This window comes from Centroberyx affinis, unplaced genomic scaffold (genome assembly GCF_046629955.1).
Source record: "Centroberyx affinis isolate AG114_WGS23_722 - 3 ecotype Tasmania unplaced genomic scaffold, CSIRO-AGI_Caff_v1 ptg000083l_1, whole genome shotgun sequence".
NCBI classification, from domain to species: domain Eukaryota; kingdom Metazoa; phylum Chordata; class Actinopteri; order Beryciformes; family Berycidae; genus Centroberyx; species Centroberyx affinis.
In genome coordinates, this window is record NW_027278791.1 from 477833 (window position 1) to 496465 (window position 18633).

At 39.2% G+C, this 18633-nt stretch overlaps 1 protein-coding gene across 1 annotated transcript; it reads left to right on the forward strand.

Moving 5' to 3' along the window:
• Positions 1 to 6552: 6552 nt before the first annotated feature.
• LOC139646197 (putative nuclease HARBI1) lies at positions 6553 to 10460 on the forward strand. Its single transcript, XM_071522138.1, has 2 exons — positions 6553 to 6576; positions 9567 to 10460. Exons 1-2 carry the CDS (start codon positions 6553 to 6555, stop codon positions 10458 to 10460), a joined length of 918 nt encoding a protein of 305 aa, XP_071378239.1.
• The last annotated feature ends 8173 nt before the right edge of the window (positions 10461 to 18633 follow it).

The window sequence follows — 18633 nt, forward strand, 5'->3', positions numbered from 1 at the left end:
AACAACAATTATTTGATATCTGCTCAGAAATAGCTTGTGACAGCTAAACATAGGCTTTAAATGTATTTTGAGAACACAGATTTTTTTTTTCTTTTGAGCTATTATGTGTTTTGAGCTGTGATGAGCTATGATATTTCCAAAAAACTTGTTCCCCTTCACTACAACTCCTCAAGAATATCTTTGAATATGCCATAAATGCAGATCGTAAAATAATTGTATCTTTAAATCAGTTATGCTAGAAATAACAAGGTTCTGCCACGTCCAAATTATTTAGGGAAGTCCCAGTCAAATCCCAACACCCAGGGATCAAATCAGCATACATCTTCCACAGAAACTGGATGAATTAGCAATAAACAATAAAAAGCATCACCTCCAGCTGACTAATGACTACCCATGATCCTCTTCTCCTTCCCCCACATATTCCATTGGGGAGAGGGAGAGTGATGTGGGGTGTGCCTGAAGTTTTCCGCTTACCCTTATTGCTTTTGCTGCTGAAGACAATATTATTATCTCCAGCTGCAGGCCTCACAGCACACAACTTGTAAATAATAAACCAAGCTGGACAGAAGCCTGTGAGGCCACTGCTAATCCTGGTATTATTCCACTTTTATTGTTGCTATTTGCTCATTATTTCTCATCTCCTCTGGCTGAAGACAGCCAGTTAAATTATTTTCACCCCATTGTTTTCTTCTGCCACAAAGGCCAAATTAGCATTGAGGAACAGGCAACATTTAGAAATGCCTTTATTCCTTTTTAGCCCTCCTTTCCTCGCTTTTGACCCCTTTAGCGCCCACAAGGCATTGCAAACTGTCACCGTGGGTGTTTGGTGATAGTTTAAATTCTGAGCATAATTAAGAATAATGTTTTTTATTACATTTTAATTTCTAACATCTTCTCATTTAGAAAGAATCAGGAAAACAGTAGTAATCTCCAGACTCAAGCTATAACCCAGTTGGGGCCCTTGTGGAAGTTTTACGAGGATGAGGTCTACACAAACCTAAACCAGATTGATGTTTTATTCAGAATTCAATTCAAGTAGCTATAGTCAACTATCTATGGGTGGTGTATGAGCCTCTGGAGAGCTATAATACTGTATTTCTGCTCAGCAACTATATGGTAGCATTTTAATTCCAACAAGGTTTGCCTAGCTACCGTTTTTCGAATGGAGGGAGCGAATCTGATGAATCTTGCCTGCAGGCAAAACGAGTTGTCCACTCTCAGGTATTTACTGTTGCTTTGAAAATACATAAAGATATGCAAGTTATGTAATGGGTTTCAAATTGTATGAATAATTATTCCTGCTCTAACCAGCACTTGATAAAAGTGCATCTGCAATCTCTAATACATCTAATGGGACCAACCCCAAACACTAAAATTACAATAATGTAAAAGCATTTCAGGTATTTTCACACATTTTCATCTACTGAGCGGTACCAGTGCATTCTACAAATCATGTCATGCATCTTGCTCAACAATCAAAAGTGCTGCCATATATGAGAGATTTACAAGATAAACCAGTCTGCCGGTGAAGTAGTTTGCTCAAAACATGTGACTTGGGGGAAAACAAGGGGGAAAATACTTGGTGGTCTCAGGTGGTTCTGAGTCATGATGGCTGAAAAGCTATGATGACAAGCTTCAGCAGGTCATTCAATTAGGAAAAAAAAAAACAACAACAACATAAAGAGCAGAAGAACTCGCTTTTAATGGTGATGAATAACCCTTAGGACAAACGCTAAGAAGATTATTTTCTACAGAAAATTGCACTTACTTTGAAGCATAAAATGGGGAGGTAGGTTGCTATAGAAGCTTTGATAACCTTTTTCAGATGTCCCCATAAAGGGCTTTAATAGTGATCAATAGGACAGGTTTCTAAAAAGCAATGCGATACAACTAATACTAATAGTTCACTAGTTGTCCCTGTGCAGTCTTTGAAGGGAAAATTGGTTTAAGATGGCCTTTCAGCTCCCAATGGACACAGTGGCAAACATGAGGGAAAACAGTGGCAGAGGTACACACTGTGGGATCAATCTATATGCAGAAATCGACAGTTTTGACAGGCTCCCCTGCTCTCAGGAAGAGAATTCAGGAAAAAAGTGAGCATTGATTTCCCCATGTTAAGCGTGGCAGTGGAGCGCACTCGAGGCTTTGGTGTTTCAGTCGTGCTCCAGCTTCGCCATAATAACTGTATGAGTTTGAAGCAGAGCATTGCTGAAAAAGCATGCATGCGAGCAAAAAACGTTCCCCAGATGGCTAAAGATTGAAAAATAAAATGCACTCAGGCAGTATGCACGTGTGCACCGTGGGCTAACCAGCAGACATCAGAGTGAAAGACAGTGTGATAGGATAGACTGGGCTTTTGGTGTGTCAAACAAGTATAGCTGCTGGTTTGTATTTTTGTGATCATAAAATATGCAGAGGGTGCATTGATGCCAGACTTTGGGGAACAGAGTGTTTTCTTGTAGTGTCTCTTTGTTTATTCACTGTTATCTATCCTGATGAGAGCATGGATGAATGCTAGGGCAAGTCAGATCAGACGCTTATTGATCTATGAGACTGTATGTCTCTCTGTGATTCAGCTAATTTATAACAATACAGTGGCACAGATTCCTTTTATAGGTATCGTCAATTTATAAAAAAAAAAAAAAAAGATTATGACTGGCACACAAAAAAACAGACATAAGTAGCTTAATTTATGTGAAAATCTGTATGTTAACATAAAATATTATGATTAGTAATATAACTGACAGAAGAATATTTGATTTCAGATCTGTTATTATGCTTGCATGTGGGTAAAAGCTTTTGTTCTTTCATGCAAAGACAGAAATGGCTGTATGTATGTTGTATGTTCCATCCATCATACACGGCTGTCTAACATACAGTAAGAGTTATTCTCCCTCCTTCCTCATGTCAGTAGTGATTGAATATGGCTGCTGAAGACTGTAGTGTCTCTACATTGCATTGAAAAACCTGAGGCTCTACAATAGTGCAGTATGTAGTGGGAGGAGTCCAGGCTACCCAAATCATTACTATTAATTTCTTCACATTTGTACTCAAAGCAAAAGGTCCTTTGCACAGCTTAGTCTTTCAGGTGTATAAGAGAAGACCAAAACATTTTAATGAGAAAAGCATACTGTTAATGAAAATGATTTAATTACAAATGAAAAACAGTATAGTTTCTTCACGTTTTCTAGACCCCCCATTTCAACTCCCATGTTTGTATTCAACTTGCAGTTGTTTTTTTCTACTATCAAACTGGGAATTAAATAAAAAAAGAAAATCGTTGTTGTCAGTTGTTTCATCCAAATTTTGATGAACAACTTGTGTAAGGTTCTTCAAATTCCACCGTGACAACCTGATGGAAATGTTGCCGGCGAATGGAAATGTCAAGATGATTTTCTAACTAACAAGTACACATCATATTCACTGAGAGCTGTAGCGGTCCATTAATCAGTGTCAAGGTTTTTCACAAAGGTTAAAAGGATGATATTCAAAAAGAGGAGAAATTAGGAACAATCTTCTGCATCTTTTTTCTTATTGTGATTATGCAACGGTAATCTAATAATAGGATAATCAGTCTAAATGGGGTAAGATGTCCCTTTTAATGGGTAGAACATGTAACAACTTGATGATAGTGAAATATATCATTGCACTGGCTGGCAATGATTACATTACAAAGGGTTTTAACAGTATTTTAATTGATGATGTAATTAATAATGACTCATTACTAATAATGTAATAACTTCGTTAAAATCGTTAAAATGTGATGGGAATGCATTTTACAAACTTTTCTTATGTCTAGTGTTTTAAGCATCAACAACACTTAACAATATGAAAGTGCTTTTTATCATCAACAATTAACAATATGAAAGCACTTTGAAAACTTGTGCGGGAATAAACTTTTCTACCAAAAATGTCGTCATGTTATCCACACACTCAAATCCCTTTCAGGTTCTCAGTCCTTCTGCAATGCTACAAATTAGTTTGATGAAATTAACTATGCAACTTTTTATTCTTGCTTCGCTCCTTAAGGCACTCTCCTGTACTCCATGTTCAGAAAGAGGGAAAAGAAATCAGAGAAAAAGACAAGAAAAAAATGAAATGAAAAGGAAAGCAAGCTCATCCCAAAATTTTGCAACTCACTGATTCTTTTGAGGAAACAGAATGAAATTAAAGCTATTAACAAAAAAAAAAAAAGTCATTTTACCCAACTACCAAACTCAAATAAGTCAGACCTTCATCCACTCTATTTTTATAGAGCTGTTTGATTCAGAGTGCCAAACCACTGCTTTGACTGAATGCTTTGTCAGGTTTAATCACACTGATAAAAAGTAACCCGCTTGGTCCAGTTTGAGGCTATCTGTCAAAAGCCAGGGTAAGAGAGGTTTGCTAAGACATGTGAAAAGGCATCAGGGCGCTGCAGTACAATGACATAAGTGAAACATCCGCAGTAAACTTTCCCAGCAGCAACATCATCATCAAAAATGATGGACAGCCTTAAACAAGCAAGAAAGCAAGCAAGGTCACTGGGTCTCACAGAAAACACATAATTGAAAAAATGTTACACCACTTCTAAGTACATTATCAGGAACTAAATTATTACAATATCACTCTGAAGATTACATTACGTTACATTATCCAGCAATGTATTACATTTACAGGTTTTATTATAGATTTGACTCATTTAGGGCCATTTTATTATTATTTTTTATTTATTTTGACACATTATTACAATTTCCGTTGTGAGTGTCATCTTCAGTGGAACCTAAATGTTTTTATCAATTTTCTACCCTAAAGCAAACAATAGAAGCGTAAAATGAGTAGAAGCTTTGTTGTTACATCACAAATCACCCAGGAACCACATCTGTCGCCATCATGGTGGTCCATTGGCAAACTGGCTGTGCAAATATATAATCTCTATGCGTTATCTATTAATAATGGCTAATGGCTATAGCAACCAGGCTAGAAAGAGAGATGCCTGATGAAGTTGTTGTGGTGTGGGTGTACGTCAATTCAGTAATAAGTGAAAGCAATTAGCCTGATAAAGAAGGTTTCTTTCTAAATTGAGGTTACTGTCACACAGGCATCTGTCTGTCCCAGTCAAAAACAGCACAGACATTAACCATGTATATTCAGTTTTGTTGAGACAGCCAAGTTGTACATTTAGAAGCGCAATCAACTGTTCACAGTCACTGTTGTCCAAGAGCTTCCAATGACTTCCAATGACTTCCAATATGGCCACCAGAGGGTGTGTTACGTTACCTAAAAGCCCATCGTCAAACTCATTTTATCTGATCCTGTGGTGAATGTTAGAGATTGTCACTAAGATTCCTCACAACAGAAACATTTTTAAGTGTTACCTTTATCCAAAATCAATGTGCCAGTACAATATATACGCCTCACTGCATTTTTAACGATTTTTGTCAAGAAGACTTCATCTTATAGCAAGTATATTTAAAAGCAAATTTATAACTAGCCGTGATTCTACGAACTTCAAAGGCCGATTCAGGATTAGGATGCTCAGTAACAGGTATTGATAATAGCTTGTGTCTGGAAGGAAGCCTAAGGTCTAATTGTATAGATTAACTGTTAAAAGTCAAATGTTTTATATTATTCAGCAAACACTGTGGTATTCCTCTATAAAAACCTACACACAGCCATGCTGGACTGGTGCTTCTGTCCAGACAAATTCCACTGACTCCATTCAAATCTGTCAGGTAGGCAGGAGTGTTGCATGTTATGTATTCTGTGTCTTGTTTTGTCCCCATCTAGTTTGTGTATTGGGTTGTGTATTGGATTTTATAATACAGCTGCAGAATACAGTTAGGTGGTGAGTATTTGGGTTGGTGATGGCGATGAGAGGAGCAGCCAAGTGGAGATACTTAATGGGGTGGAAAGCAACCTTATCACAAACTTTAACTTGTGTTGGCAGTTGCCATTGATTTGTAGGCCAAATTATCTCCATGTTTTCTCATTCGTTTGTGGTGAAATTCCTGCCAGGCCAGCCAGATGTGCTTGTTTGCTTGAGCACAGTCAAACTTAAATTCCAGTTTGCAGTGAGGAGTTTCACACCTGCCTCATCACAAGAGTTATAGCTGTACATCGTCCCAGGGCAGTAGACCATCATTTCCAAATTTCCCATTCTCTTTCCAACTCAGTTCAATAATGTTCAGTCGTTATGATGATGATAATACTTTTATATTGTACTTGCCAGTTACAGTGATTCTGATGCCTCATGGGAGTGAGGCCTCTTTAAGTTACAGCGATGCATTTAACACAGACACATTCAACACTTTTAACCTTTTATAAATCAAAGTATGATAAATAAAATGCTGTTCCGACACGTATTTCACTCCATGAGGCGCAGCGGAGAAATCATCAGAAGTGAGGCTGGGGACTTGGAAGTCCTTTTCCTTTGGCAGACTCTATCTCTGCCACATGCTGGGTGTCTTTTTGAGCTCTTAATGGTCCAATTATCATAGCTCTGGAGCAGATCAATGGAGACCTGCCAGCCGCTGCTCCCTACACAATGGGGGATGGGAAAGGTGTGACAAGATGCACGAAGACCCTTTGAAGAAGGTGACAGGTGCAGCCAGTCCGCCAGAAGGCTGTCTTTCTCCAAAGCTACGGCTGTGACAGGACGTCGTCTGTAAAATGGCAATGCTCCTCTTTTGTACATGAGACACAATGGCTCTATTACATGCGGTAAATCTCCTATCCCAGTGTTGTATGGCATATGTATTTCTGGTTGTCAGTGGGGTAGTTCTGAAGAGATTTACAATATCAAAATCAAGTGGCAAGTTGTAAATTAACTTGGGCTGCTTCATCTTGTAGCATGAAAAAAGACATTTCATCACATATCTTGTTAATCACAAAAGAGAAGTACTTCCTTTTCTCAAGGTCACCTAGCATGTCCAAACATGTTTATTGCATCATTATTAAAAAATGAATTTAATAAATACGTTTATTTACCCAGGAAAAGCTTGATAAGCACAAACACCCTGCTTCACACTCACAGTTACAGATATTCATACCTGGAAGCTGCCCAGTTCAACCGCAGTCTTCCACAGTTGGTCACTGGCCAATATATAGTCAATTTACCACTGAATTCCCCTGATAAAATGCAATACAATCACAGAACAGACACAGATCAATTAGTACAATAGCTAAAATTGTCCCATCCCATCCCATCCACATTACACAAAGTTTCACTGTGAATAATCATAAGATAGTTATTCAGCAGCACGACCAAGAACTTTTCCCCATGACTCAAATACGCAGCTCTGACAATCAGTTACCACACTAGCTCACATTTAAATTTAAACCTCTGGGGACCCCGATGCCCACTATATGGTACACAAACATAGATCCATTTGCTGCAGTCAGGTTGAAACAACATATATGCAAAAAGTATTTCAGGAATTAACAACAGAATTATTTTGTTTTTCTCACTGATGCTCATGTCTTTTTGAAATTGCACAATAGGGTTTTAACAAGTGCCAAAGGGTCATTAAAGTCACTCAGCATAGGCTACAGATGCATAGTTTATACACTGCAGGTTCTACTGATCCTTTCACACATTCCATCCAGACAGTGACACCCAGTGAGTTAAGCTACTATATGTTCACACAGCAGGAAAATCCAATTTGTTTTTCAAATCTGATATTCTGATATCTGCAATGTGCAAGTGACCAGATGGGATTTGTGTGTTTCTTTGCTGCCAATATATACAGTATATCTACATTGGTTGTCACAGAAATGACACAGGTGTCCTTGCGTTATGCTGTGCATTTGATAAATAAAACACTTTGACTTGACTTGCGTCTGTGGCATCCCCCCCAGAGTAGACAAGAGACCTCCTCGTTGGTCCAGTCTCTTGAATTTTCCTGACTGTCCATGTTTGTTCATAGTGTAGCGCTTTCCTCACCCTTTAATCTATAGCGCAGCGCCCTGGGTTCTTTCACTAAATCTTAATTAAGTGATATGATACTTCTATGTTAAAGACTTCAAGGAATTAGGCTAACTTACCCTAACCTGCCATTCTCCCTTTTCTTCATACAAAAACAACTTATAAATTACCAGGAACACAACACAAGTAAGTATATTTCTTAAAAATAAAACTCTGATTTATTAATGATCAGTGTAAATAAAAGGTCAAACTAGGATAATATCTCCAGGTACAATAAATAAGTTTTACCCCAGTGATAGATAACTAAATTAAGTACCAGTGTATTTTGGTTCACAGGTTAACATTTACTCTTCAAGGTAAGTTGGATGCTTAATGCATGTTACAATTAAGTACTCATATTTTAAGGCAAGTGTAAATTCTCATATGCTATGGCAACTGTACCAAATAAAAGTAAATAAACAATAAAATAAAATCTCTCCAATTACTGGAAATACAGGTAAACGGGTTTCCAAAATGATAGATAAGTATACCAACTTAACTTAGTTCCTAGGTAAGCATCAACAGGTAAGTATTAACACATATCTCCTTTCTAGTCTTTAACCATGTAACTCAAATCTAACCTTCCCGTTGGTGGTTTTCCTTTAAGAAACACTTTCCTTAAAGAATCAATGTAAACTCAACGATACACCAGCCGGCAGTAATTAAATCTATACTCAAAAATGAATAATAAACCCCGTTGCAGGCCTGGTCGGAGCTTGGGTGCGTTGTGGCTAAACTTAGCCCCTTCACTCTACACAGAGCCAAAAAGAATGTTAATTCCGTACTCACAGTCTAGGGTTGTGTTCGGAATGGTTCACTCGTTCACTCACTCACTATTCCCTATGGAGTGTTTGTCATATAGTGAACTATATGGGCAACGACCAAGCGAACTTTCGGACACTACGCTGAACATCATTGCGTCAAAAAAATGCGCCAGATATTCGTGTGACACAAGCGGCAGCATCACGTAAACAAACCGAGCACTCATGGCAGCAGGTTGAAATGTACTCAGGTAGTATAGATTTTGCATATTAAGTTTTGAATTTTAAATTCCAAATAAATTGTTGAAATTCTAATGATGTGCAAGTGTGGTTTTGTCACTATGATGCTGTCTCCTAATAACAAGCTGTACAATAAGTTGCAATAAGATCATGCTAGACGCTAGTTCGTGAACTAGTTAGCTCACGAGGTAGCGACTATAGCACCAGCTTTCATATTACCTCCTGTATCGGTGGCTAAAGCAGTTACTTACAACGATGATTCCTGTAGCTGTTTTGCTGCTGTTGGTTCAATTTATGCTTCTCAGGCAAAAATGGAGACAAACTCTAACTCGAATTAGGTGTCTAAGACGTCTTTTGTTGATTCGCCGACGCTGTCAACCGGTAAATAGACCAACTTCTATTAGCTAACATGTTAGCTAGCTTTAACCTATTGGCTTTCTGGTCAGTTGGCTAATGTTCATGAATACCAGTCAAGTAACTTACGGTGTTAATTTACGTTAGTTGAAAATAAATGGAGCAGTAGGTATACTTAAACATGAATTTATAAACACTTAAACATGAACACTAACATTTATGAATTTTAACAATGTTATTAAATGCCATCATAATGTTAATTTTAGTTGGAGCCCCAGACCACATATTGCAACCTAAATGCCACCGTGCCAGTCCTTCGTCTTTACATGGATGAAGACGCAGACCTGAAGCCAGATTACAGGCTTAACAGGGTTTCCCTACAGCACCTGATTGGAATGCTCCGCAGCCAACAGGATCATGGATGGGGCTATTACCTCGAGGTGCTGGTCTTTGTATTTTGGTTACCCAGTGTCACCTCCTATCGTGTGATGTTGAGGAGTTTGGACATCCCACGAACAACAGTCCATGATATGGTGCACAGGGTTGCCAAGAAGCTGCTGAAAATTAAGAACCTTGTCATACATTTCCCGAGCCACGCTGACCTGGAGAATATTGGAAATGGATTTGCTCGGCTTGCTGGCTCCCCGGCCTTCTCCAGGGTAGTCGGCAGCATTGATGGCTGCCAAATCCGAATAAAACCCCCCTCTGCGGATGCCCAATGCTACCTAAATCGAAAGTTGTTTCATTCTGTTCAGCTTCAGGCAATCTGCGACCACAACGGGATGTTCATGGATATTTTTACAGGATACCCAGGGTCTGTCCATGATTCAAGGGTCCTCAAAAATAGCCCACTGTACACGCAGCAGCTGTACCCACCAGAGGGCTTCTACATCCTTGGGGATGGTGGGTATCCATGCCTGTCAGTGCCCATTGCACTCATCACCTACAAAGAGCCAGTATGCCTTGCTGTTTCCAGGAGGTTCAACCACCATCACGCCAAGGCCAGGTCAATAATTGAACTGTCATTTGGCATCAGGAAAACCCGCTGGAGATCAATTTTCTTCAAGTCACTGGAGGTGAAGCCAACCTTTGCGGTTGAAGTCATCACTTGTTGTGCAATATTACACAACATCTGTGTTTCCAATGGAGACATTATGTAGCCAGCCAAGAAGGTCTTCAGGCCTGATGACAATGACGAGGAGCCACATCTCCACCAGGATCAGCAGCGTGGGGAGCAGATCAGGGAGCAAATGGAAGCGGGTGTTTCTGATCCGAATGGTCTGGTGGCAGCTCTGGAGGTCCACGAATACATTTAACGAAAAAAAAAAAAAAAAAAGGAAATGGGAGTTAGTCCAGTCCCTCTCTCACACTGCATTGGATGTTATCTGGTTGTTTCACAAAACAACATAATAGCCTTTAACGAACACCAGTCAAGATGGTTACTGGGTTCTGTTATTACCGTTTAAGGTTGTTTTTTTTGTAAATAGTTTACTTGGTCTAAAAGATGGACACACACACAGCATTGCAAAGGTGTGTTTGCACTACATGGTTCATGATAATCAAAACTCAAATCAAAACTGCCCTATTCTCAAATGTGTTTTTCTCTATTAAACTTTGTTATTCATAACACTAATATGTTGCTATTACTCACAAGATTATGTTGGTCCATGCCCCTCTGCAACAGCAGGTGTAACACTTACATCAAAATCTGTGAGATTTAAATCCGTCTTCAGTCAGAGGGTCACTGCAGGTAAGGTTGACTGGTGGTTCAGGTGTGGTTGGCCATTTGACTGTGTTAGAGTAAAGTGAGTCTTCTGATTAACAGTTCTACTGTTTTACTGGGTGGAGCAAAGTCTTTGCTATAGTAATACAGAGATGGGTTACGGATGTAGTTAAACAAAAAAAACAAAAAGCCTAAACATGTTTTTTTCTCAATACGTCTTAAACAGATCATTCCTGCCATCAGTCTTCCTTCCTTCATCTTTCCCTGTCATTACTACAATGCAGTAATTGAACATTACCTATACTATTTTTAAATAAAAAAAATATAAGTGCAAATGTAGCATTAATTAGCCAGGCATATTTTTTTTTATTAATATTTTCAAAAAACAAAAAACATTTACCTACTCTACACAACTACTTTTACATTTTCTCTACAATTGTTTCAAGGAGAGACAGAAGCCTCTCCTCCCACTCTTCCCCCCTCCTGGCCCTCTCCTCTGCCTTCTGGGTTTCTCTCTCCAGAAACTCCAAGCCCTGGCCCTGGCCCTGACTCCTCTGTCTCCTCCTGTCCTGCTGCAGGGTCAGGGGACGCTGTTTGGGCATCAGAGGGGGCTACTGCAGTAGCCCGGGAATTTTCCCCCCAGGCTGAGGCAACAAGGACAGGAGGCCGAATAGATGGCCTCCCCCCAAGTGCCTCATCCATAAGGGGATGATTCTCACGAAATCCTGGTTTAAAAGATTTCAAACATGAAATGTTTAAAAAGACTTGCATCAACAAATTTCCTTTTTAAGCATTAATAACAAGGTCTGAAGTGTTTGTGAGCGTTAATTTAAAAACATTTACTGACAACTGAACACCTTTTTGAACATATTTTCCAAAACAAGTCCTTAAAAATCTCATTACCGCAATGGTCTGAAAACATCAAGACCATTAGGAAAGCCACTACATTTTCACATTTTTAAAAATTGCTTATTAACAGTCATGCACAGTTACTTGAAACTCTGAAATAATATATATTTTTAAATTAACATTTTTATTTGATTTTGACTGATTTCTCTCATTACCGCAACACCTTCCGCAATCTACAACCAAATATTTTTGATATTTCATTGAAACCTGACATATTTTCAAAATGATGTGGCAAACCTGAAAGAACATAACATGTAGATTCTGCACATGCATTTAAAAGCAAATTACTATTTTTCCATTCATTAAATTAACATTAAATGAACACCTGTTGCGGTAATGATACATAGGTTTCGGAAATGAGGTTGATGATTTCGGTAATGATAATAAGTATACTAAGACTGGTTAAAAACATTACAAAATTTAATGTAGAAAATAAATGAGATAATATTGGCACAATCATGGATTCAAGTTCAATCAATTTCATTTTGCAGTGATTCAAAAGTACATAGCATACATAGGCTAAAAACAGAGAACACATAAAAACAACACATACAAAAACATTAGAAAAGGGCTAAACAGGGCAACATTAGAACATATGCTAAAAACACATAAACCATTTTACCACGGCACTGAAAAATTATCGACCACCTAGGGAAAATACCACGTTCTGACTTGTCAATACTTGTCACGTGGGGGTACATTAATTCTGCCAATTCAACCATGCTAACAAGAACAGATGTGTATAATTTGCGCACAGCTAAAATATCAAACAAATACAAATGCACATACCATACTGTGCACACCATACACTTCTAATTCATGGAAGTAGTCCAGTTCATTTGGGAGCAGGTACTATTTTTTCCCCCAATGTTGATTGGTTGTGTCTCATATAGATTTGTTTCTAAACTTCAAAACGATTAAGAATTAATTACTTTGGCAAGGTAGCTGTGGTATAAGCAGGATAATTCACTAGTAGAAAATCAGTTAACCGCACTCCAGGGGGTTAAATGGCCCTCCACTTCACGGTAATGAGATCAACTTGGAGGTAGGGTGCACGTGGTCGTTGTATGGCCCTAACCATCACAGTCTAGTCCTATCACCACCCCAACGCCTCCTGCTACCCTCTCTATCCCCCTTCCAATTCCAGTGTTTTACACACGTTTGTTTGTGTACTTTGCCCAGATCTCAGGCAACACACAGAAGTGTCAAGCTGAGGATGTGGCAGGTTTTGGCTCTGGGATGATGGTTTTTATGTTGTCAAAGTAGTACCAGACTTTTTCTCCCTCAAATCTGATGGATGGAATGAAAAATTTGTTCGCTCCAGCACAACTCGATAGTGTCGACCTCGTATTGACCATCGACAATCTGGAAAGAAAGTAAAACAAAAAAATACTTAATAGGACTCAGGATTTATCATCATCAACATGACGTGTCCATACCACCAAATATTTCTACATACCTGTGTGATGGTGCCAGGGAACAGTTCTCTGTCATATTGTACGAGGACCCACTTTCCCACTTCCAAAACTGGCTCAGCATTCTCCTTTTCTGACTCCACATTGTCTCGGAAGTCAAATTCTTTTGGACTGAAGCATCCACAGGCAAAATCACAAAAGCAGGACCCTTCTCGGGTGTGGATAAGGCCTGGTTTTGTTGATGTCAGCTTAAGGAGAAAAGAATAGTAATTTTAGGTGAAATTCAACTCATATCATACACATCATCCATTATTTGATATTAGTATAACATACTGAAAGCCGAAATATGTCACAAGTAGAGAATGACGCTCAAGGCTCAATATGGTGCAACATCTAATGCCTGTATAAAGACATAGAGAATACAGACTATTATTGAAGAATCTTACTGTTATGGACACGTCATCCTATAGTAGAGACTGAATGGCTTACTGACTGTGTGTGTGTGTGCATCCTATAGTAGAGACTGAATGGCTTACAGACTGTGTGTGTGCGTGTGTGTGCATCCTACAGTAGGGACTGAATGGCTTACAGACTCTGTGTGTGTGTGTCTGTGTGTGTACACATCCTATAGTAGGGACTGAATGGCTTACTGATTGTGTGTGTGTGTGTGTGTGAGCGCGCATGCGTGTGTGTGGTATTACTTAAATTTGCAGTCATCAAATGACGTGTTAAAATAACTTTAATATTATAAAGCTTTGTGACTAAATCCTTTATGAACAATAAGGTCATAACTGTTACAGGTAAGTAAATTAATTTCTTGGGAGGAGTGGTTATTTTATTTTAGTTAGGAAAAGAAGAAAAACGCACACCTATATAAGTGAGGTGCTGGCTGACAAGGTAGATGTCAAAAGAAGGGAGAAGCCACACACTCGTAACTCCGATGTGAAAGTTTATGATGTGATTTCTTTATCCTGAAGGCATTATATGCCGAAACGTCAATTGTAATTAAATTAAAACTTTCGCATTGGAGTTACGAGTGTGCGGCTTCTCCATTCTTTTGATATTTTAGATTAGCTAACACAGGCAGAGGCTAATGAACAAACGGGATATTTAACATAATACTGTTTTTTTCCCCCACCCCCAACGCACACATTTTCAGTTTTTTTTGTGGCAAATTTGGCCAATTTACAACTGTAGGCTACTGATACAAGGCCATAGAAATATATTGAATGCCTGGAACTGCTCACAATGTAAAGGTTAATAACTCTAACTGTACAGGATAAAAACATGTATGAACATAAAAGCGAAAAGAGGACGACTTTAGAGCCAGTCATTGCTACGGTTGCTATAAAATAACGGCGAGGCAGGGCAAATATTTCTTTATATAGCACATTTCAAACGTAATGGCACTTACTGGGCTTTACAAAAACCTACAAAAGCTAGGCCACTACCGTGTTAAATACAGAAAAGGCAGCTAGCTTACTTACATTTGTAAACGAAATTACCGCCTTCAGCCATCTTCACGACTCTCCTTCTTCGGTAAGACACGACCACATTGCATTGTGGTATATGGGAGAAATTGTAGGGTACATTGTCTGTTCACTAGAAATTGTTGTGCATTGTGGGTATTTTATAGTGATAAAACTATACAGTGAATCAAATTAACCGTTGAGAATTCGGACACTAGTAGAAAATGGCTAACACACTATATAGTCCACTATTTCTGTAATAGGGCACAGTTTCAAACAGAGAATAGATGTAGTTCGTAGTCCCGTTACTCACAGTCCTGAAGCTCCAATGGCGGGTAACTGTCCCAATGCTGACTGGAAACCCCACAGGAAAAACCTGGGCAGGGCAGAGAAGGATAATGGAGGAAATCTTCTTTCTCCCACGTTGCCAGAGGAACTCCGGGCTTTACCTGGTCACCCGGCGCGCTATCTGGTGTCCTCTCTTCCTTCACGGTTGAGAAGAAGAAACTACACAGTCTCTTTACAAATGTTAAACTGCTCACTAACGAAAATCACTTAGCTTCAGCGCTGGTGTTAGCTAGTTAGCTGTGAACAAGTATTCACGCAGTAATACGCGGCAACAAAACGGGCTCTCTGTGAGCATATCACGTTACCAACTCACTTAGACAAAATACTATTAAACACTGACAGTTTAGACTCTTCGTCTGATTGTCTCTAGCGGCTTCCGACTCTCTTGTCTCAGCTCAACTCTCAGCCTCTACTCGCAGTCTGTCGGCCTCTCCTCAAACTCTAGCCTGCTCTCTCTGTAATAAAAGGCTGCATACATGAGAACATGGCAGGTTGTACACATTTTTACACGTGCAAGGCATATCTGTTACTACCAAACTATACAACTCTTTCGAACTGTTGCTGTTTATTTATGTTGCTTACCGCTCAAGTCGCAGCATGTGACATCAACAACTGTCACGCAGGGGAAAAAACACTTTGAATCCAATCACAGCAGTCAAACTGAGTCGCACGTCCACAAATCCAAAATTTGAATCGCATTGCAAACCACATATGAAAGTGGCTTGCATCGGATATGCCAAAAAATCGGACTTGAGCTGCCTGTGTGAACATTAAGATTAAATGCACTTTATTGATCCCCTAGGGGAAATTCGGCCTAACCTTAGTTCACTCTCAAAAAGGAGGTGTCATTTTCAACTTATTTGTGTGCCTTCTTTATGTTATGTAACGAGTGCACTAGCTCTTTATAGGGTGGGGGGTTATGCACGATTGGAGTGGGTGAAACTAAATAAACTTTAAAAACTCTACCTGTTAACAGGAAAGTGCTGTGGTAGCACAGTGTTGTTGTAACTAAGAGAATCACTAAACAAAATATTTAATTCATGTATTCACTTAGGCACTACTGTTAGAAAATCACTGAGCTACTTCCTGGTATGTGCATGTACAACACACCAACCTAGAGCTGGCTCATGCTTGTTTGACTTCTACCATACTGCCTGGTGCATGAGCACATACTGTATTTCCCTTATGCAGTGCAGACTGTAATTCCCCTAAGCAGTGTGCATTGCAAAAAGAATTACATACAAAAGAATGAACCAACAAACCCGCAGAACCGGGCTCTAATAGAGGTGCCCCTGTGCACCAAATATGTTCTGCCAGTAGGCTATGTGTGGTTATTAACATACAGATTGGACCCACTCTTTACCAGCACATAGCTGGCATTTTGATGCTAATTTGACACACTGGATGGTGCCAGAGCCTTCAGCATCCCCGTCCACTCAACAAATTTCTGTTTAAAAAGTAAGTCAAAGGTGTGTTTTCCCAAACTAGACACATTGATGTTGTGAAAATGGCACATCTTTTTTAAAAGTGTTAGATTTATCAGGACTGCCTGTGAGGGAGCAGTTGTCCGAAATGAGAGCACTGCTGAGACTAATCCTGAGGGAGGAACATCTGTAGTGATGCTATCACTTTCAGGCTGAAGGTCTGGACAATTGCCATCTAACTCTCCCCTGAAATAAATGCTGTTTCCCACAGAAAAAGCTCCAGCAAAAGCAGGTCAGTGTCCAGGTGGTTTTCCTTTGGTGCAAGGGACAACAGTGCTAGTGACTTACTCCCTCCAGCAATCATATGTTTTAATTGCTCCAGTGTCACTCGTGATGGTCAGGTTGCTTTGGGAATGTACATTGATGTGTTTCATCAGTATTTGGTAGCTGGTTGTGACCTACTTATGTAGTTTAATTCCAAAACTAGAAGGCACTCCAATTCTCCAACTTGCTGTTACACCACAATACATCATTGCCATCACTTAAATTTTAAAGTGAAATCGATTTCTTGACGTGTAAACATTCCCTTAGGAACTGAATCAAGTGTCTATCTCTGTTAGTTTCATAGTTATGGCCAAAAATCGATAATTGTCCAATGGTGGAAATCCCAGCTCCGGATCGCCACCAAACTCAATGAATTCTTCCTAGTCCCAAGGACTACCTGTCTACCAAATGTAATGGAAATCCATTTGAGTTTTTTTTAGATATCCTGCTGACAGACAGGCAAACAAACAAACTAACCAACGGGGGTGAAAACATCACCTAATGAGATATCCACCATTTGCAGGAAAAATGACACCTGCTCTTACAAAATAATCAATAATGATAGTACTGTTCAAAGCATAGTAAGTAGCTTAAGTACTTGGTTGATAAAATTATAACACTTACCACAGACTGGATTAAGCAATTAAAAAATATTCAATGATGAACTTCCCATAATTATCAGATTTTTTTTTTTTTTTTATCCAGAATGGATATACAGAACTTTGGAAATAAACTTTTTAAAGGGGGGAAGAGAGACACTGAGCCATTCCAGATATCATAGTCTTCGTGTATCCCATACTAGTGCTATACCCTAATAAGATTTGCGTATTAAGTTTCTAAACCCTTAAAGCTGGGATCATGACTTTCATGTAAATCACAATTTGTACAATGGAGTAAATGTGTAAACACACTGAAAAGCTGTATAGACTGGTGTGGCTGAAAGAGCTGTAACACCCTAAATGACAACAGAATATGCAAAACTTATAAGTTGTGTGAGTTAAAAGAAATGTATCTTGTAGGTCAGTCCCAATATATTCCATTTATTTTCTCCGTCCAATTCATTTCAACCCAATTCATAAGGATCTACTGAAGCTCAACAACTAAAAGCTGCAATGAATAAAACATGCAAATCCAACTAAACATCCCACCAGATCCTCTCTCCATGGCATATTTCTCCATAAAGTAATTATCTGTCTTTTCATGGTGTCAGGAAAGGATATTTATATGCTTGGCCTTACCCTGTCTTTATTGCCAATGTAATTGAGGGATAGGCTTTCATTGGAGAGGTCCTATCACTAGAGTGAAGAGACCTGGCAGGCGTTAGTGCGCAGGGAGGCCACACAGCCAAGCCATATCCAGTGCCAGGCATTTCACATCATTGTGAATTCCATCATCGCTGTGCCTCGGGCAGACAGGATAGAAAATATCATGCACAAAAATAATTAGCTAACAAAGAACTTTTTGTGACCAACAAGCTCTTGCCATCTTGCTCTGTGAGTGTTTGTGTGTGAGTGTCCATCTGCTTCTCTTAACACTCTCTCATGTTTTGTTATATTTTGCTTTCTTCCTCCACCTTTCCTCTCCTCGCCTGCCCCTCTGTTAATTAGAAAGACACGCTTTCTGAACACTTGTTGATTACAACTTCTTCCACCGCTGCATCCTGATCGTCATCTCTTCTGTTCGCCTTTTCCTTGGAAAGTTTGCACATGAATCAAACTGCT